This window comes from Microcebus murinus, chromosome 5, assembly GCF_040939455.1.
Source record: "Microcebus murinus isolate Inina chromosome 5, M.murinus_Inina_mat1.0, whole genome shotgun sequence".
NCBI classification, from domain to species: domain Eukaryota; kingdom Metazoa; phylum Chordata; class Mammalia; order Primates; family Cheirogaleidae; genus Microcebus; species Microcebus murinus.
Genome location: NC_134108.1, coordinates 110,248,420 through 110,268,288, shown reverse-complemented (window position 1 = coordinate 110,268,288; position 19,869 = coordinate 110,248,420). Strand labels below are relative to the sequence as shown.

The 19,869-nt window shown below is 48.7% G+C and overlaps 2 protein-coding genes across 2 annotated transcripts; one reads left to right on the top strand and one right to left on the bottom strand.

Moving 5' to 3' along the window:
• Window positions 1-3,039: 3,039 nt before the first annotated feature.
• On the bottom strand, window positions 3,040-13,991 carry VPS52 (VPS52 subunit of GARP complex). Its single transcript, XM_012791352.2, has 20 exons — window positions 13,651-13,991; window positions 12,262-12,346; window positions 12,060-12,112; window positions 11,801-11,876; window positions 11,543-11,610; window positions 10,900-11,075; window positions 10,377-10,527; window positions 9,998-10,098; window positions 9,749-9,881; window positions 9,555-9,612; window positions 9,074-9,207; window positions 8,464-8,619; window positions 7,849-7,967; window positions 7,469-7,592; window positions 7,122-7,217; window positions 6,897-7,004; window positions 6,613-6,678; window positions 4,420-4,531; window positions 3,928-4,046; window positions 3,040-3,731 (listed from the first exon to the last, which is right to left on the bottom strand). Exons 1-20 carry the CDS (start codon window positions 13,738-13,740, stop codon window positions 3,585-3,587), a joined length of 2,172 nt encoding a protein of 723 aa, XP_012646806.1. The 5' UTR covers window positions 13,741-13,991; the 3' UTR covers window positions 3,040-3,584.
• A 53-nt stretch (window positions 13,992-14,044) lies between these two features.
• RPS18 (ribosomal protein S18) lies at window positions 14,045-19,789 on the top strand. Its single transcript, XM_012791380.3, has 6 exons — window positions 14,045-14,174; window positions 14,691-14,789; window positions 19,067-19,153; window positions 19,232-19,333; window positions 19,441-19,532; window positions 19,669-19,789. Exons 1-6 carry the CDS (start codon window positions 14,172-14,174, stop codon window positions 19,742-19,744), a joined length of 459 nt encoding a protein of 152 aa, XP_012646834.1. The 5' UTR covers window positions 14,045-14,171; the 3' UTR covers window positions 19,745-19,789.
• Window positions 19,790-19,869: the final 80 nt, after the last annotated feature.

Genomic DNA, 19,869 nt, shown 5'->3' with positions numbered 1-19,869 from the left:
AAATAGAAAGAAACTAATTGGCCAACTAATATATATAGAAAAAATTAGCCGGGCATTGTGGCACATGCCTGTAGTCCCAGCTACTTGGGAGGCTGAGACAGAAGGATCACTTGAGCCCAGGAGTTTGAGGTTGCTGTGAGCTAGGCTGACGCCACGGCACTCACTCTAGCCTAGGCAACAAAGCAAGACTCTGTCTCAAAAAAAAAAAAAAAAAAAAAGAAGCAACTTAGAGTAAGGTGAGGGCACAAAGGTAGAGAAATAGGGGGAATTACACTGCTTTAAAGGGCAGAGATGCATGAATAGCACTGGGAGAGAGGGGCATTACAGCCCATGAGGACACCTCCAAGTCCTTCCTATATGATGAGGGACCCCTGTATCAGATACAGACACTGGTCTCAGGGATGAGCAAAGGGAAGGAGGATATTGACACAGCTCTGTCCTAGGGAGTGGTTCCAGTGCTTCTGAGTCTGAGGACAATGTGTCCACCCATGATCAGCAAAACAAGTGAGGGAGAAGTTTGAGGGGTGGTGATGTTGTCCAGAAATTATGAGCTTCAGCCTGGGATCACAAGGCCCCATCTAAGCCACAGAACCGAGCATCTGGGGGCTGAGCAAGCTTCAGAGCGAAAGGGCAAGTCCAAGCCTGAGCGACAGCTGGGGGGAGCTGACCGAGAACCGCGTTATCTCCTGGTTCGTGCTGCCCCTGGAGGTCTGTGGGGTATCGCCGCCCCCTTTCACGCTATTGTGTCTCTTTCACCTCGGTTCTGGATCGCCCAGTCCCGGGTCAGAGGGTTCCTAAGGACCCCCGGAAGTTAAATTAAGTGTCCCCGAAAACTGCGTGCTCCAGCATTCACTTGGACGCTCACCGGGTCCCATCTTCGCGAGCCTCCGGAGCCGCCCCTCAGCCCTACCGCTCCCGTCCCAGCACTGCCCCTCAGCGAATCTGCAGGAGCCCTGTCGAGTCTGAGTATTTGGGTTTGGAGATGGGCAGGGAAAGCAAAGAAACAGAACTGTCAAGAACCTCGGTGCCTTCCTGCACAGCCCTGCGCCATCGGAGCTTTAGTTGGCTTCCGATGAAGTCGCCGGTCTCTACACAGGCTCCCCCGCGGGGTATCCGGGGACCCTTTCTTTGGGAACCCTCCCTCTCTGTCAAGGCAGCCTACGCCTCTCCCAAATCCCAAACCTCTGGCCCTCTCCCGTCCTGCCGCGCGGAGGCGGTAGTCAGGTCCCATGCCAGAACACCTCGATCCCACAAGGTCGACACGAGGAAGAGCAGTGGGCGAGGACTAGGAGGGGAAAGGGAAGGACTCCTGCGGCGGGCGTCCGGCGCGCTCGCTGCCCCCGCAGCCCAGCGCGCCCCGCCTAGCGGGGCAGGCCCAGGGAAAGCGCGGGCTGCGGGCAGGGTGAGGCCAGTCAGGACGTCCTGGCCCCGCCCCCAGGGCGCCTGGGCCAATCAGGAGTTGCCTACCCCCTCCTCGGCGCCTCGACCTGGGGAGCACTTTCACAGCCCCGAGGCTAGGCGCTGAGGGACGGCTTCCAAAGCCAATCGGAGCGCTGCTCTCGGAGATGGGGCGGAACCCTAAAAAGGCTAGAGCGGCGTGCAGCGGCCAGTCCGCCTTGCCACGCCCGCTCCCGCGGCAGCCAGTCACGAGAGCCGTCAGTCGGGACCGCCCCGGACCGGCCGCAGCGCTCCGCTGTCGCCCCGTTCGCACTCCGCGGGACACTTCTCCTCCGGACACCTCCTGTCCCCAGCGGGCTAGGCGCCGCGCTGGGTGCAGAAACCGCTTTCTTTCACTCACCCTGAACTTGGGGAAGGAATGGTTAGGCCACGAATGTAGCAAACATCCCAAAATTAGCATTTTTCCCTTAGAGCTTAAAGTTCAAATGAGGCCGGGCGCGGTGGCTCACGCCTGTAATCCTAGCTCTTGGGAGGCCGAGGCGGGCGGATTGCTCAAGGTCAGGAGTTTGAAACCAGCCTGAGCAAGAGCGAGACCCCCGTCTCTACTATAAATAGAAAGAAACTAATTGGCCAACTGATATATATATATAAAAAATTACTTGGGAGGCCGAGGCGGGCGGATTGCTCAAGGTCAGGAGTTCGAAACCAGCCTGAGCAAGAGCGAGACCCCGTCTCTACTATAAATAAAAAGAAATTAATTGGCCAACTGATATATATATAAAAAATTAGCCGGGCATGGTGGCACATGCCTGTAGTCCCAGCTACCCGGGAGGCTGAGGCAGAAGGATCACTCGAGCCCAGGAGTTTGAGGTTGCTGTGAGCTAGGCTGACGCCACGGCACTCACTCTAGCCTGGGCAACAAAGCGAGACTCTGTCTCAAAAAAAAAAAAAAAAAAAAAAAAAAATTAGCCGGGCATGGTGGCGCATGCCTGTAGTCCCAGCTACTCGGGAGGCTGAGACAGAAGGATCGCTCAAGCCCAGGAGTTTGAGGTTGCTGTGAGCTAGGCAAAAAAAGAAAAAAAAAAAAGTTCAAATGAGGAATATAGGGGGAGGCTGTGCAGCAGGAAAGCTCCAGGGCAAACACAGAAATGGATGAGATGGATAAATTGCGAACCTGGTCTGCCCCTGCCCCAACGGCGTGGGTGTGGGTGAGGGTGTGGGTGCTGTAGCCCTCTAGTGAGTGGCTGTGACAGCCACAACCAGAGGTGCCAAGGAACTTCAGCTGAGGCAGATGATGCAATGCCAGAGTTAGCTCGGGCTTTTCCCAGGGTAGGGCCCCCCCTCCAAAGAGCCTGAGCCTGCACAGCCTATTCCAAGCCCTTAAGGCATGTGCCATTTTAACCAGAGGCACCTCCCTCCAACAGGTTGGTTATTTATGAAATAGTCCCCACCCTAAAATTACGCAGCCACCTCTTTGGCCTGAAGTAGCTAGAGATTAGACGTTACTGTGTCCCCTTTTTCTGGGTACCCATTGGAAGGGATGTAAGCCCAGGAAGTAGTCAGAGAAGGAAGGTGACTGGAGAAGAGGTGGGGCCACTTGAAGCCCTCGGGAGGAAGGAGAAAGGAAATGGGAAAAGAGTGTTATCCTATCATATTAAATATTTATTATTTTCTACAGACTGACCTTGGAATAATTCTCAAGTCAGAAGGGGATAAGTTAGTGTTCAAGCTGCTGAGATCTTAGGTAAAAAAGCTACAGAAAAGAAATCACTTTGAGCATCAACAACAAAAAAATTGATGACTTGGGGGAAGTCACCCCTTCCCACCCTTCTAAGAATTGAGGCTTCATGCCTCAGGACATGGTGATAAGAGTTGAGTGAGCCAGAGATTGAGGCAGTCTTGAGCGTTGCATGGAAAGGACAAAATTGGGAAAATGATAAAGGTCATTTGGAAGCCCAGGGAAAAGTAGCTTTGGGAAACCTGAAGACACTGGGACATTCAGAAGGCCAAGGGGATCCAGCTTATTCTGTTGAGGCAGGGTCCTGGGAATGAAGATAGGGTAAGGCATGTCAAGGGCTTAGGAGGCACAGGAGAACTGGAAGGGGGACCCCAGGTGAAGAAGGGTATGGATGGGGTACAAAAGTCCATGGAGAGGACTGGCAGATCTCAGGGTCGGTCCTGGCACATCAGAAGTTGGGCTTATGCTTCTTGAGCTCCACCATGAGGTGGTGAATGTTGATGAGCTCAGCCCGGGCAGGAAGGGCTCGGAGCTGGGGCTGGGACAGGACCCGGTGGAAGCGATGATAGAGCTGGATCAGCTGGGTCAATGCTCCCTGGTCAGAGAAAGTCACAGTGGGATCAGACTGAGGTGGTGCTAATGATGATTAGAAATCAGGAGGGCTCATCCAGAACTTTGGGCACAGCCAGCAGTTGAACATCAAAGGTCACTTAAATGATGCTGAGCTCAGGGAAAAGAGGAGAATAATAAGCGATGGGGGATGGAAGCTGGGCCTGGGAGTTACATGTCACCTGGATGATACTGGTTCCATTTCTGAAGTTGGTAAAACTCCGCATCACATCCTGACTTAGAGACTCCACCGATGATTTCCAGGAACTACCAAAGCCACGGATCAGCTGGGTTACCCGGGCTGATAGCAGGAGGAAAGAGAGTGTCAGGGAGCTGGCTGGGTGATCCTGGATCCCACTAAGTCCTCCCCATGCATAGCCATCCTCACCATCAAACTCAGTTTTTCCTGCTCTACCCCCACCCCATGCAATCTGCATTGTATGTATCTTTATATACATATGTGTGTGTGTGTATAGATAAAGAAAGAGAGATAGACACACAGGGTCTCACTCTTGCTCAGGCTGGTCTCGAACTCTTGAGCTCAAGCAATCCTCCCACCTCAGCCTCCAAGAATGCTGGGATTACAGGCGAGAGCTACCACGCCTGGCCCTGAATTCTATTATTTTTCTCTCCCACTCACCTTACCACTGATCCCACCACTACCATCCTCATACCTTCTTCCCCTCGAAGTCGCTCAGCCTGTCCACGTTCAATCAAAGCCTCAGCCTCCTTTACAAATGCCACCAGACCCCCAAAAGGGGGAGATAACAACTCCTCAATGAATTCCTGGAGAGACACAAACACATATACATACAGTCAAGTGTCCTGGTGTCAGCAGATTTTTCCCATTTTGGCATCATGACCGACTAGGACATTCCCATAGCAGAACAGCTAACTTCTGGAAAGGTCATAAATTTTAACACATCTACTGGTCTCATAAGAGGTAGAGGAAATCTCCAAGGGTCCCCCTCTTCAAAAAAAAAAAAAAAAACCGGCCGGGCGCGGTGGCTCACGCCTGTAATCCTAGCACTCTGGGAGGCCGAGGAGGGCGGATTGCTCAAGGTCAGGAGTTCAAAACCAGCCTGAGTGAGACCCCGTCTCTACTATAAAAACAGAAAGAAATCAATTGGCCAACTAATATATATATATATATATATATAAAAAAATTAGCCGGGCATGGTGGCTCGTGCCTGTAGTCCCAGCAACTCGGGAGGCTGAGGCAGTAGGATCGCTTGAGCCCAGGAGTTTGAGGTTGCTGTGAGCTAGGCTGATGCCACGGCACTCACTCTAGCCTAGGCAAGAAAGCGAGACTCTGTCTCAAAAAAAAAAAAAAAAAAAACAAAAACAAAAAACAAAAAACAAAAAAACCAAAACTAAATTTGAACTGGAAGCAAAACAATAAGGAATTGGGGTCAAGGCTAGAGCCCAAGAAGTGGGCAGCTGGGAGAAGAGGCAAAGCTACCAGAAGGCAAATGGCCATGGCCACTTTATTATCTGGAAACTGAGCCTAGGTCTCCTGTGAGCGCCTCAAAGAGACATCAATGTAGACTCAAGTGGGTGGCACCTCTCATCTAGTGCAAAAGCAGAGGCAAATCCTTTGTGAAGGAGAATATCTTCAATCCTAATTTAGGCCCATACAGCTCTCCCTGATTAAGATGAAGCAATGAGGTCAAAGATCACCAGAGATATAAAAAGGCAAGCTACCACAAGAGTCAGCAAACACAATAAGCAATGGACTCATACTTCCAAAGACTACTGACATTTGAATTGTGAGACATAGATAGCAGTTGTATGTTCTGTACAAAATGTTTAAAGTTTAGGAAGCAGACATAAAGATGAACAATTAATAAGAAGCATTAATGTTGAGTAAGTATAATACAAATATTCCAAATTCTGAAACGCTTCTGGTCCCAAGCATTTCAGATGAGGGATGCTCAACCTGTACCTACCAAAATGGCAAAGATAATACCACATGTTGAAGAAAATGTGGCTCAGTAAGAATTCTTACATATTGCAGGTATGAAGTAAACTGCTACAACTACTTAGGGAAACAATTTGGTGTTGTCTCATAAAGTTGAATACTGGGATATCCTATAAGTAGCAAGACTACTGTCCTAGATTTATAACCAAGAGAACTTTTGATAAAGTTCATCGACATCTATGTGCACTAAAAGACATATGATTGTTCATAAACAATACTCAACAGTAGCAGAAAACTGGAAATGATCCACTTACAGATGAGTATGTATCATATAGTATAACATTATATAGCAATGACATGAGGCAGGAGGATCACTTGAGCCCAGGAGTTTGAGGTTGCAGTGAGCTATAATGATGCCACTGCACTGTAGCCCGGGTGACAAAAAAATCCTATGACTCTGTTTTTATGAGACTCAAAACCAGAATGTATTTCTGTTTTGGCATACATATTGTTGTTATTTTTCAAAGCAAGAGCATTAGAAAAAACCCCAACATGTCCCTGTTGGTCTGGTGGTCAGGAAAAAGAAAGAAAGAAAGAAAAAAATATGAAAGCTCTAAAAAAAAAACCAAGGGGAGAAAAAAGCAAGAGCATGTTAAACATAATACTTAGGCCAACAGGTGTCTCTGCTAAGAGGCAGGGGGATAGCGTGAGGAGAATTCACACTTTGATGTTGGTTTTTGCCAAGGTGCTAGTTCTTGGTTTGTGTAGTGGGTTCATGGGTATTTATATTATTACAAAACAAAATAAATCAATAATAACAGCATGTTATAAACCAAGAGTTATAAATAATTCCAATTCTGTGCACCTGAGGTCCATTATGACACCCCTATCCACACACACACAGCTGGAAACAGCACACGAGACTTCCCATTCCCCACACCCATACTTGTGTCCGAGCATTGAGCAGCTGCTGGAAACTCTCAACCTCTTTGCTGTCATCTGCAGCCCGCTCCTAAGGGAAGACAAAGAGAAATGTCAAGTTTGGGGAAAGCAGTGCTTCACTTCAGGATGTTCCCTTCATTCCACACTTACTGTACTTAGCCAGACACTGTGCCAGACTCCAGGAGAAAAACAATGAACAAGACAGACATCATCTTTGCCCTTACGGAGCTAACAGAGCAGGGGGACTGAATTCTCTGGGTAGGGAGGCGGGGGAGGAACATCTGTTACCATCAGCACACCCAGCATCATGTCATAGTTGTTGATCAGAAACACAAGCTGCTCCTTCCTTGAAGAGAACTCAGCTGCCACTCGGAGGACAAAATTTTCCACCTCCACCTGAAAAAAAAAGCCAAAAGGAAATGAGAGGAAAAAGTAAGGTCACCTCGCCCTTCCTCATCCTCTACCCATGGCAGCAGCCCTGCTACTGGGAAGTCTTTCCTGCCCTACCCTCACCTGTAGTTGTCCTAGCAGCTGAATCGTCCGTTCGTTGGGAATTGTCTGGTTGATGCTGACGAGAGCAGAGGAGAATTCTGCATATCGGCGTGTGATCTAGAAAGACAACGGAAAGAAAATCACACCAACCCGAGGGTCCAGCTAACACAACCTCCCAACTCCCTTGGCCATTGCTCCTCCAATCCCTCTTACCAATAGTGCCCAACCCACCATGAGTTTGGCCACATTCCTAGACTGCCTGCTCACAGAGTGTGGCTCATGACACAACTGTGATGCTGGCCAACCCTCACAGTGAAGCTCAGAGCCCTGGCTTTCAAGAACCCCTTGTTACCCCTGCCCTCCCTCACATAGTGGGGCCGAGTATCCAACCCCCCAAGCCGCTGAGGGTCAGTGCTTCGGACACTCTGCACATTCATCTCCAGGATCAGCTCAAACCGTGGCCACAGCAAGGCAAGCACCTGTTCCCAGTACCTGTGGGCTTAATCAGAACCAGAGGTCAACTAGCAAGGAATGTTGGAGGTAAGATTAGGATTGAGTGGGACATTCTTCAAGTTAAGGGACGATGGTGGGTAGAGGTGGGGGTGTGTGAAAGGTGAGTCAAAAAGTAGAGGAATGGGAATGAGGATCAACAGTATCAGGTCAGTAGGAGCTCAAGTTTCAGGGCAGAGTCATGTAAGACCAAGAGAGTTCATAGCCTGCAGGGCTTCAAGGATTAGAATTCAGTGACCTGTCCAGGGCAGGAACATCCCTCTTTGCTGCAATGTTGCGGAACCGAAGAACAATGTGGATACAGAGAAAAACAGCAATGGCATCATAGCAGTCAGCTAGATAGGATTCCAGGTGTTTCTGTGATTTGGGAATAGGCAGAAGATTCAAAGAGAGTGTTAGTTTGTCATTTCCAGTGGCTATGAACAAATGCATGTGTCTCTTTGGGGATGAGACAGTGGGTGGGAGGGAAAGGAGAGACCAAAAGGGAAAATGCTCCCTCGTTCCCTGTCCATTGCCACTCAGATGGTCCTGGCGCCCTGCTCACCAGGATCTATGATCACAAGCCTATCACAGCAGAATTCAGGGCTGAGCTTAGGTCAGGGGTTTGAGCACCACGATTTGGGGGCCCCTCGGTTTCCAGGTGCTATTGCCTGATTGTGAATCAGGAGTAGGGGTAGTGTCTGGGACCCTGAACTCTGAGGATTTCATGGAGAGTCACACTGTGAGTACAAGGCTTAGATATTTTAGAGTAAGGGGATCCTCGTTTCAGCATTACCAGAGTTATGACTCCACTAGAGTGCTGACAAGGACTGAGGACAAAGGGGTTTAAGAGCACAGGCAACAGGCATCTCACCAGGGTCATGTTGAGCGTACGGCCCATGACAGCATGGAATAGGTCATGTGCAGCTGGGCCAGACACAACAAAAAATTCACAGATGAAAAGATATTCACGGCAGGAATTGTCAAGGAGGGCGTAGTGCTGGCTGCGGAAGAGAGCTTCAAATGGATACTAGGAGCAGAGGAGTAAAGAAAAAAGACAAGAGATGGACCCCAACACTGGTTCTCCATGGATATGGCTGAAAAATCAGCAAACCTGGGTAAAGAGGGCCCAGCAGACCCTTCCCACCCAACCTACATCCAGGCTGTGAAAGGGAACCCTGAACAGGCACCAAAACGGTGGGGGGACATAAAACGCACAGGAGGAAGAGCCCACTCCCACCAGCTGCTGCATCTACTGTAACATCTGCCTCGGATAGTCATTCCCCTCTGCCAGTCTCTCCCCTCCGCATGGCCCTGAGTCAATGGTTCCCAACCCTTTTCACACCACAGCAGGCCAGAGTGAGTGGAGGCTACTCCTGGTTCCAAGGGGATTGATGCAGCGGGGGAAGCTTTGCCCTGAGGTCTGGCCTTCCCTCCCCATGCTCAGAGTTCCCTTCATGACTGAAGCTTGTTCCTCCTCATACCCTCTGCTCTCCCCGCTGGGCTGTGTGGGGCACCAGGATGGGGGCCTCAAGTTCAGTGGGAGAGATGACAGAGCCACGGGTCCCCAGGGTGAAGATGGTGTTTCTGCTGCGGAGGGATGGCTTCGAGAAGAATCGTGAGAAGGGTCAGAGTCAGGGAAAACAATGAGACCACAGCTGGGCCAAAGACTTGGTGTCTCAGGAACGCCAGGCAGCCAAACAAGCCCACACATCCCTCTTTCTCGGTACTGGGGGTTGACTCCACCTGACATCTGTGAAAGGGGGGTTTCTACACCCCCCTAAAATCATATGCAAACTTATGTGTCAAAATGATATGTGCATTTTTCTGGGGAGGGAAGGAGCTTTCAGCATATTCTCAAAGGTTTCAGTGCACAAAAAGGTAAGAAGCAGTGCCTTAGTGACTGGAGCCAGCAGTCCTCCCACTTTGAAGGCCTGGCAAAAGGGTTCCCCAGCACTAGGATATCTTTCTTTGCTGTATCTTCCACACCCATTAGGTCATCTTTCTCAGCAACTTCCTCATACTAGAGAAAACAGAAAAGAGAATTGGTAACCATCTCTTCCCTTAACACGATGAAAAATTCCTGTCCCTCCTTGCCCAGGGTTGTCTCCTCCTTCTAGTCCATGTACCCAGGAATGCTTCTCCCTCCGTGGCCTCACCTGCACCTTCATGAGCCGCCCCAGGTAAGAGCGGTAGTAAGACAGGTAGATCTTACTCAGCGTCTCCACGTACTCATCCCTGATCTCCTTTGCTGTCGCTCGTTCATTGCCCAGCAGGAATTGATAGAAGAACCTGGAGAGGCCAGGGACAAGTCAGTCAGTCTCCCTATCTTCCAAAAAAACCAGATGCCCACCTCTGGTTGCTCAAAAGCTCCAAAGCCATCCCGTGTTCTTCCTTCAGGTGGTGACCTGTACTTCAGTAGGGCCGTTTGGGGGATCTGATAGTTGGTCATTGGTTTTCTGAAGGAATAAATCTTCTGGAGAATGAACTCTCGGATCTTCGTCACTGCCTAGATGGGGGAACCAAATACAGGGCATGAAGCTGCAATCCTTTTGCTGCACGAGAGGAATTGGGGGAAGTGACAAATGCTAAACATAAGAGTAAGCGTGGAGAATACCTCTGGTATTTCTCAAGATCTTTAGGGAAACACAGAGAGGCAAGGATGAGTTCTGCCTGGTAAAGGCAGGGAAAAGTTCTTGGGGACAGGCTCTGCCAAGCAAATCCAGAGTGAAGGTCTTATGGAGGCCGGTTCTAGTAGTCTCCAGGGTTTCCACCCCTACTTCCCACCTTGACCCGGAGCCGGTCCAGCACGCCTCTGACATCTGCGCAGGCTGCTGTGCCCCTAGCCTCCTGCTCTCTGACTGCAGCCGCCTTGGCATCCAGCTCCTGTAGCTGCTCCAGGAACCTAGGCTCTGTCACTGGAGCCTCCAGAATTGCCCTGGGTAGCAGGGAGGGGTGGGATGGGTTAGAAGGCAGACCCAGACATCCCTAAACCAGACCCAAACCACACTCCTTACCTCCAGCCTCTGCCACCTCTACCTTCTTACATTGTACCATATAGTCAAGATGTATACACAAAGTTTTCTATTCCTGGACATGCCCCCCCCCCCCAGCCTTGGACCCCTTCACTACATACTCGACCATGGATCATTCCTAATCTTTGATGCCTAAACATTTATCAAGGTTAGAAATGGTTGTCAACCCACCCACTAAAAGGCACTTAAGGCCCCAGAGCCAGGAGACCTACATGGTAAATAGGGTAGGTCCCAGCCTATCTACCTGCTATGGACCCTTTAAACCAGTAACTCACGTGACTAGAGCAGAGGGCACCACCAGACCATCAACAAGCTCTCCAAGTTTCCCCCGAACTGCCTGGCGATTTCGCAGTCGAATGTTCATGGCTCCCGACTGTTCCTGCAGTGTCCGGATCTCAGAGCTAATGGAGCTAAGATCACTCTGAAAAGCTCCCAACATCTGCTCCATGCGCTGGGGGAAGGGGGGAAGGGTAGAAGATGTTGCTGGAGTGCCGTTCGGTTGGTAGGGGACACATAGGCCACCTAAGTCTCTTAGTGAGATCCCCAGTATTTGTTTGTCCATGAGGGTGGCAGATGATGAGGAACCCCAAAGGTACCAGGACATAACATTCCATTAGTTATAGCAAGTTAACAACAAAAAGGCTCCTGAGGTCATCCTGGAAATGAGGCTAACCTGTCTCCTCTAAGGCTGATAACCTAAATAATGGCACAGAAGCTGGGTATGGAGGCGTATGCCTGTAATCCCAGCACTGTGGAAGGCTGAGAGAAGAGCATCACTTGAGGCCAGGAGTTCAAGATCAGCCTGGGCAACAAGCAAGACCCCATCTCTACCAAAAATAAGAAAAAAAATTAAAAAGTTGGCACTAGAGGCCATGATCTGGTTCTGAGTTACTAGAGTTACAGGTTACGGTTACTAACCTCCAGGACAGCATCACAGGCTGTGATCTGGTTGTGCAGAGATGCTATGTTTTCACTCTCTTGGATATCTAACCCACAAAAAGTCAAGGGGCCTCATGGTGAAGATGGAGATCCTCAGACCTGCAGTAACTCTCTGATTTCTCCCTGAAGTGACGGAAGCCTCAGAGAGAAAATGTTGGCCTCAGCTGGGCTGTCTGAACCACACCCCACAAAACCCCCATGTCGACAATACCGCCCTTTCCTTGTGCTGGAGGATACAATCTCGAATGGATTTCTGCTCAATTTGCTGTAACTCCAGCTCAACTTGCTTTGAATAGTGACGGAGATCCACACCCTGGGAGAACACAGAGATGACAGGTCAGATGGAAGTCCCAGTGAAGGGACACTGGAACAGAACCAGTGAAAGGCTAAAGGGCAAAACATCAGGGTGATATAACAAAAGAAAGAAGCTGTTGTTGTTGTTCCCTCTTGGGGAAGGGTAGGTGGGAGGGAAAATTAATACAGGGGAAAGCCTCACCGTTTTTAGAGCTTCTTTTACTAACTCATCTTCCAGATTTGCCTGAATGTGAACTGAAAATAGAAGTTTATCATAAGGCTCCAACTCCACAGATCCTTCTCCCCACATAGAGCATCCGCACACCAATCCCTGCCTTATTCCTTCCAGTCCCCATGCCTCTCAGATTACAGGTTCTCTGTAGCCACCCCATGCCATCACTTACCATCCACTTCATCCAAGATGAATTCATTAGAGGTGATATCCAACTCCCCAAGTTGCAGTGGTTCCTGGAGTCCAGGACCACCCCCCTGCAGAGGGACAGAGAGAAAGAAGGAGAACAAAGTAAAACTGGGTATCCCTAATCCTTCCAGAGAGAAGGGAGGTGCTTTTACTGGGGAGCCACAGATACTGAATCAAAAAATTCTAATAGTCTCACGCTGTACCTAATTTACTACTTTGGCTGATGGGTAAGGGAATATGACAAGGAATCAGGAAATCCATAAAGACAGTGAAGGTAGCCCAGCACCATAGCCAGCCCCTGTAGTCCCAGCTACACTACTTGGGAGGCTGAGGCAGAAGGACTACTTGAGGCCCGGGGTTTGAGGCCAGCCTGGGCAAAATAGCAAGATCCCATCTCAGAAAATAAAAGACATTGGAAGCCGGGCGCGGTGGCTCACGCCTGTAATCCTAGCACTCTGGGAGGCTGAGGCGGGCGGATTGCTCGAGGTCAGGAGTTCGAAACCAGCCTGAGCAAGAGCGAGACCCCGTTTCTACTATAAATAGAAAGAAATTAATTGGCCAACTAATATATATATAAAATTAGCCGGGCATGGTGGCGCATGCCTGTAGTCCTAGCTACTTGGGAGGCTGAGGCAGCAGGATTGCTTGAGCCCAGGAGTTTGAGGTTGCTGTGAGCTAGGCTGACGCCACGGCACTCACTCTAGCCTGGGCAACAAGCGAGACTCTGTCTCAAAAAAAAAAAAAAAAAAAAAAAAGACATTGGAGATGCTGGAAAGAGGAAACTTAGGAGTTGCAGAGGTCAGAGCAGAACTTGCAGTTAAATTTAGGACCCTCAGGAACCTGCTATCCAGCTGTTCTATCATGTTACCCTGGGGAACCCCAGACTTTCTAGAAATGTCAGCTAACACACAGCAATACCTATGTGCCAGGTGCCATCTTACACATGTTCATCTAATCCTAACGACAACCCATATGGTAGGTCCTATTATCTTCTTCACCTTATGGCTATGGAAAGTGATGGCACAGAGAAGCTGGTTAACTTGCCCAAGGACACACAGCGTGTAAGTGGCAGAACTGAAATTAGAACCCAGGCAGTCTGGCTCCAGAGGCCATGTACCTAACCTTTACACTGCTTCTCTATTCTACCAAAAACTGTGTAGGGAAAAGTTGAAATTGTGCCCCAGAACCTGAGTTTCATCCATTCTGGTCCAAGCTCAGGGTAGGGTCCCATCCCAGAGAGGAGTATAGGGAACCAAACAGATAGCATCTCGGGTAGCTGCGAAACTCCTACGCTGGTGCCTAAACCCAGCCCAGGCCTTTCAGACGTGACGACCACCTGGACTACGGAGGACAAACAGCCCCGCGCTCTTACCAGCGGGCCCTCCTCCTCCTCCATATCTGAGGTCCCAGCCCGCAACACCAGCTCCCGGGCAGCTGCTGCCAGGGTCGCAGCGGCGGCCATTCCCCGCAGCCTCACTTCCGGCAGTGTCAGTCCGGCGAGTCAGTTCCCCGGAGTGGAACTACAAGTCCTGGAGTGTCTTGCACAGCGCGAAGTCGTTCCCAGACATTTGACAAATTGTTTGACTCCAGCCTTCCCCTTTCAGTTCCAACCACTTCAACCAAGTGCAAAGCGGAACGTGCCTGTCTCAAGCATCATCTTGTCCCGGAACCTTCGCTGCTCTTATACCCAGGAACTTTACGAACTGTAAAAAGAAGCCGCACCGGAAGTTGCGGCACAAGCCAAACTCTCAGAAGTCCGGTCGGATCGCAATTTCCGGAAGCGCTTCTCCTAGCTCGCTCCGCCTCTTCCGCATGGAAACTATATAAGAATATTGCGTCACTTCCGCTGTCTCTTCTACAGGAGGCCTACACGCCGCTGGTTGTGCTGCCGCAATGGTAAGACTGGAATTTGTGCCGCGATCCAGCGACATCGTAACCAGCGCAGGGAAGGTCTGCTGTCAGGGTGCCGCAAACGCTCTGTCCTGGGGGCCTGCAACTTTCTGTGTGGAGTCTTGGATCGCACACTTGGGAAGGGACACCAGAGACTTCCAGTTGGAGCGGGGCCCGAGGAATGGTCATTCCCCGGGCTCATGGAAGCTGCTGCTAAACGCTTGGGCGTCTGTGGAAAATTCCAGCCTCCGTCGTGCAGAGTGTATTTTTGGGAGTGGGCAGGAGACCTACTTCTCTTACCAAAGATCGTATTTTCCGAAGCTTGAATGCTTCACGTTCCTGCTCTCTGCAGGACTGAGGAGTTTGTGCTGAGAAAACCTAAGGCGGGGGGGCGGAGGGTTCGTCTTTGCACCTTCTGTGACAAACTTAATGTTTCTGTTTTGAGGTTGTTCGTTTGCAGTATCGACCTTAAAATTTGTTAGTAGTTCATGGTGTCTTTCTCCCCCATACTTTTTCAATCAGTCTCTAGTGATCCCTGAGAAGTTCCAGCACATTTTGCGAGTACTCAACACCAACATCGATGGGCGGCGCAAAATAGCTTTTGCCATCACTGCCATTAAGGTAAAGTAGGTAAAGAGTAGAGAATAAACGAAAATTGGGGTAAGACCTAAGCTGTAATTGAGGCAAAGTTGAGGAGACCTGAGCCCTATCCAGATCTCCTTGGCTACTGGATTAAGAAAAGAAAAATGGTTAAGGGAGCAAGTAATCCCTTACCACGTTTCTCACAAACCATAAGTAATAAAAGCCAGAGAGTAGTCTAAGATCAAGTTAAAACATTTCACCTGGGGACGTTTGGGTAGAAAGAGTTGCCTGCGTGAATTCACCAAGATTTTTCTGGACCATCAGCTTGTGACATCCCTTCTAGATACCATCTCCCCCCACTGCATCTTAAAACAGCAGTCCTTCCTGTGAAATTTGTGTGATCTTAGAATTGGATAATTGTACATCTTGAGGGGTAAGTATAAATGCCAGCAGATACCAAGTGTGAAGAATCCCCTAGGGGTAGGAAAGGTGTGAACAGGACATGTACTTGATGCCAGAGTTACTGCTCCTTTACCATTCAAGTGGGAACCAGCACCTGTCTCTTTGGCTTGTCGCAAGAGTCGGTAAATGCAAGCTTGGATATTTCTCTCCACAAACCCAATGAATTCCTGGTCTTCCAGATGGGGACTTTTTTTTCCAGTTAGAATTCATAATTAGTTTGAAAATGGCTGAATGTCTTTCCTACCAGTGTGTACACTCCACAGGGGCAGGGCTAGGCCTAGGGCTGTCTCAGTCACAATCTCCAGCTTCTGGTGCATGATAGGTACTCGTGCAGCATTAGGGAATGGACGGTTCCAGGGATACTGCTCCCTAATTTTGAGGAAGTCAATAAAAATTTTATAGAGGATAAAGTTAAAGGAGCCTGTTTAGCTAGAGGGAGCATGTATTGGTATTTATCAGAAGGTAAGTTAGAGGCTGGGCGTGGTGGCTCACGCCTGTAATCCTAGCACTCTGGGAGGCCGAAGCAGGAGGATCCCTCAAAGTCAGGAGTTCAAAACCAGCCTGAGCCAAGAGTGAGACCCCGTCTCTACTAAAAAAAAAAAAAAAAAATAGAAAGAAATTAATTGGCCAACTAAAAATATATAGAAAAAATTAGCAAAGCATGGTGGTGCATACCTGTAGTCCCAGCTACTCTGAAGGCTGAGGCAGGAGGATCGCTTGAGCCTAGGAGTTTGAGGTTGCTGTGAGCTAGGCTGACACCACGGCACTTTAGACCGGGCAACAGAGTGAGACTGTCTCAAAAAAAAAAAAAGAAGGTGGTAAGTTGGTTTAAGCAGTTAAGTGTCTTTGATTTATAAAAGTTTGTCAGATTACTTTGATTTTTTTTTCTTCTTTACTTCATGGAGCACACCTTTTATTCTTAAATTACATAGAGGAAGATTGCTTCCTTCCGTAAGGCAGTGTAAAATATAGTACGTATTAAAGGCTTGACATAAGACTGAGATAGTGGAGGTTTTTTTGTTTGTTTTTTGAGACAGTCTCACTTTGTTGTTCTGGCTTAAGTGAGTCTCGTGGGGTCAGCCTAGCTTACGGCAACCTCAATCTCCTGGGCTCAAGCAGTAGCTGGGACTACAGGCATGTGCCACCATGCCCCGCCAATTTTTTTTGTAATATATATATATCTTTTTTTTAGTTGGTCGATTAATTTCTTTCTTTTTTAGGTAGAGACGGGGTCTCGCTCAGGCTGGTTTTGAACTCCTGACCTCTATGGATCCGCCTGCCTTGGCCTCTCAGGGTGCTAGGATTATAGGTGTGAGCCACTGCGCCCGGCCAAGATAGTGTTTATAAAAGATAAGCAAGGTTAATAGGATGATGCTTCCGCTGTATCTGTCCTGTCTTACCTCTTTGAAATTGACTGGTTTTGTATTTATTACTACTTGGGCCAATCTTTGTAGGCAACTTACAACTCAAGGAAAAACAAACTTAACTAATGCATTTTCAGGCACTTGTGAGTCTATAATAAGAAGTCTAATGGTTTGGAGAGCCAGCAAAAACAGCTAACTCTTCTGGTGAGAGAAGGAAAATTTGAGTGTGGTCTTTTTTTTGAGGATCTGGTACTGGTTGGGGGGGATTCAAAAATGAAAAAGTGAAACATTCAAAAGTAGAAGAGAATAATTAACCCCATGGATGTATTTTTTTTTTTTGAGACAGTCTCAGTCTTGCCTAGGCTAGAGTGCCGTGGCGTCAGCCCTAGCTCACAGCAACCTCAAACTCCTGGGCTCAAGCAACCCTTTCTGCCTCAGCCTTCTGAGTAGCTGGGACTACAGGCATGCGCCACCATGCCTGGCTAATTTTTTCTATATATGTTTTTAGTTAGCCAATTTCTTTCTATTTTTAGTAGAGACGGGGGGGTCTCGCTCTTGCTAGGGCTGGTTTTGAACTCCTGACCTTGAGGGGTCCTTCTGCTTTGGCCTCCCAGAGTGCTAGGATTACAGGTGTGAGCCACCGCACCCGGCCTAAAAACTAGAAATCTTATTTCCTCTTTACCCATTCTGTTTTGAATTAAATCACAAATATGCCATTTCATTTATGGGTTTTTTGAGACAGCCTCAATCTGTTGCCTTGGGTAGAGTGCAGTGACCTTTCATGGTTCAATGCAACCTCAAACCCCTGGACTCGAAGCGATCCTCCTGCCTCAGCCTCCCTAGTAGCTGGGACTAAAGCTGATTTTTCCGTTTTTTTGGTAGAGATGGGGTCTGTCTCTTGATCAGGCTGGTCTTGAACTCCTGCCCTTAAGCGATCCTCCCACCTCAGCCTCCTGAGGATTACAATTGTGAGCCACTGCACCCAGCCTCATATGTGAATATTTAAGTAAATTAGAGAGACCCTGATTTCTACTGAATCAACCTGATCCTCCATCACTTTCTTGCATATGGAAATGCCGTCTGTTTTTGTTTCCTAGGGCTACTATAACAAGTTCCCACAAACTAGGCAGAAAATTATTCTCTCAGCTCTGGCGGCCAAAAGTTCAAAATCAAGGTGTCCGCAGGGGCCATACTCCCTCTGAAGGCTCTAAGAATCCTACTTTGCCTCTCCCTGTCATCTGGTGGTTGTCCATAATCCTTAACATTCTTTGGTTTGTAGCATGATTTCAGTCTTTCCTTTATCCCTTTGTACCCTCTTGTGTCTGTGCCTCTCCTCTTCTGAGGTTGTCAGTCTTTGGATTTGGGGACTACTCTCATCCAGTATAACCTCATTTTACCTGATGATTTCTACAAAGACGACCTTTCCAAATAGGGTCACATTCTGAGGTTCTAGGTGGACATGAATTGCAGGGGGCGGGTGCTATCCTTCACCATCCAAATCGGTTTGTGAGTTCACATGGCAAGTGGTGCTAGTGCTGGTGTTGTACCATGCCACCAATGTAAGCACTAGTTTCTTTGATTTTTTTTTTTTTTCTGAGACAGTCTCACTTTGTTGCCCAGGCTAGAGTGAGTGCTGTGGCGTCAGCCTAGCTCACAGCAACCTCAATCACCTGGGCTCAAGTGATCCTACTGCCTATGCCTCCTGAGTAGCTGGGACTACAGACTTGTGCCACAACGCCTGACTAATTTTAGTATATATATTTTTAGTTGGTTGATTAATTTTTATTTATAGTAGAGACAGGGTCTGGCTCAGGCTGGTTTCGAACTCCTGACCTTGAGCAATCCACCCACCTCACCCTCCCAGAATGAGCCACCACGGCCGGCCTGATTTTTTTTTTTAATGCCAAAATTCATTTTATTTGTTTGCTCTTTTTTTTTTTTTTTTGTCAGTTACCACTATACTAACAAGGATCTAGAAACAATTAGCCAGGCATGGTGGCGCGTGCCTGTAGTCCTAGCTACTCTGGAGGCTGAGGCAGAAGGATTGCTTGAGCCCACGAGTTTGAGGTTGCTGTGAGCTAGGCTGATGCCATGGCACACTAGCCCAGGCAACAGGGAGACAGTGTCTCAAAAAAAAAAAAAAAAAGTTGGATTGTAAGCAACTGAATCCAATCCCTGATCAGCCTTGTTAACTCACAAGACTGGTTTTGCTGCATCAGCTTGGAGAGACAGGCCCCTTGTTCTCCACAATGCAAAAACTGAGAATACCTGTTGACAGCTACATATGCTGAGAAATGAGGGGGGAAAAGACCCTGCTTTCAAGGGGTTATTGTCTATCCCAAGATATATATTCAGGAAGGTGGGCGAGGGAAGGGTGAGTTGTAAAACTACAATTTATTGCAGGTCCTACTTCTATGGGCTTTTTGAATAATGGGGCTATAAGGGAATACAAATCAAATTTAACCCTAATTCTAAAACCTCTCACTTCAGGGTGTGGGTCGAAGATATGCTCATGTGGTGTTGAGGAAAGCAGACATTGATCTCACCAAGAGGGCAGGAGAACTCACTGAGGATGAGGTGAGGAGGTTGGAGGTTGGGCTGGGGGTTGGGCTTGCCTCAGAAAGGGACCATCTAGATCTTTGTCCTGCCTGCCAGGTGGAACGTGTGATCACCATTATGCAGAATCCACGGCAGTACAAGATCCCAGACTGGTTTCTGAACAGGCAGAAGGATGTAAAGGATGGAAAATACAGCCAGGTGTGTATGGAGATGGGGGCAGGGTTGGAGGAAAGGGGGCTCCAAATAGAATTGGGCATAGGAGGTTGGAATAAAGCAAACATCTTCACCCTCTCCTCCAAATCCAGGTCCTGGCCAATGGTTTGGACAACAAGCTCCGTGAAGACCTGGAGCGGCTGAAGAAGATTCGGGCCCATAGAGGGCTGCGACACTTTTGGGGGTGAGTGGGGGTGGAGGTTTCATCTGCCTGCCTCTCTCTAGACTCCCTCCCACCATTATTTGTGTTCAATTTTCCTTTTCCTCCAACCTTTTCTTTGCTGTGTGTGACCTATGACCCTTCTCTTTTTTACCTGCAGCCTTCGTGTCCGAGGCCAGCACACCAAGACCACTGGCCGCCGAGGCCGTACTGTGGGGGTGTCCAAGAAGAAATAAGTCTGTAGGCCTTGTCTGTTAATAAATAGTTTATATATGTATGGCTTCCTTCTTACTGGTCCTCCATTATTCTGGTGACACTGATGCTATTAGTTTTACAATGGCGATGGGCCCCTTCCTCTGCC

Coding starts and splice junctions, on each gene's coding strand:
- VPS52 (XM_012791352.2), bottom strand. CDS start 13,740: ATGGCCGCCGCTGCGACCCTGGCAGCAGCTGCCCGGGAGCTGGTGTTG. Junction 10,528..10,899: donor GTGCCCTCTGCTCTAGTCAC/GTGAGTTACTGG, acceptor CCTGCTACCCAG/GGCAATTCTGGAGGCTCCAG. Junction 7,218..7,468: donor TGGATACTCGGCCCCACTAT/GTGAGGGAGGGC, acceptor TTGTCTTTCTAG/ATCACACGCCGATATGCAGA.
- RPS18 (XM_012791380.3), top strand. Junction 14,790..19,066: donor TTGCCATCACTGCCATTAAG/GTAAAGTAGGTA, acceptor CTCTCACTTCAG/GGTGTGGGTCGAAGATATGC. Junction 19,533..19,668: donor GGGCTGCGACACTTTTGGGG/GTGAGTGGGGGT, acceptor TTTTACCTGCAG/CCTTCGTGTCCGAGGCCAGC.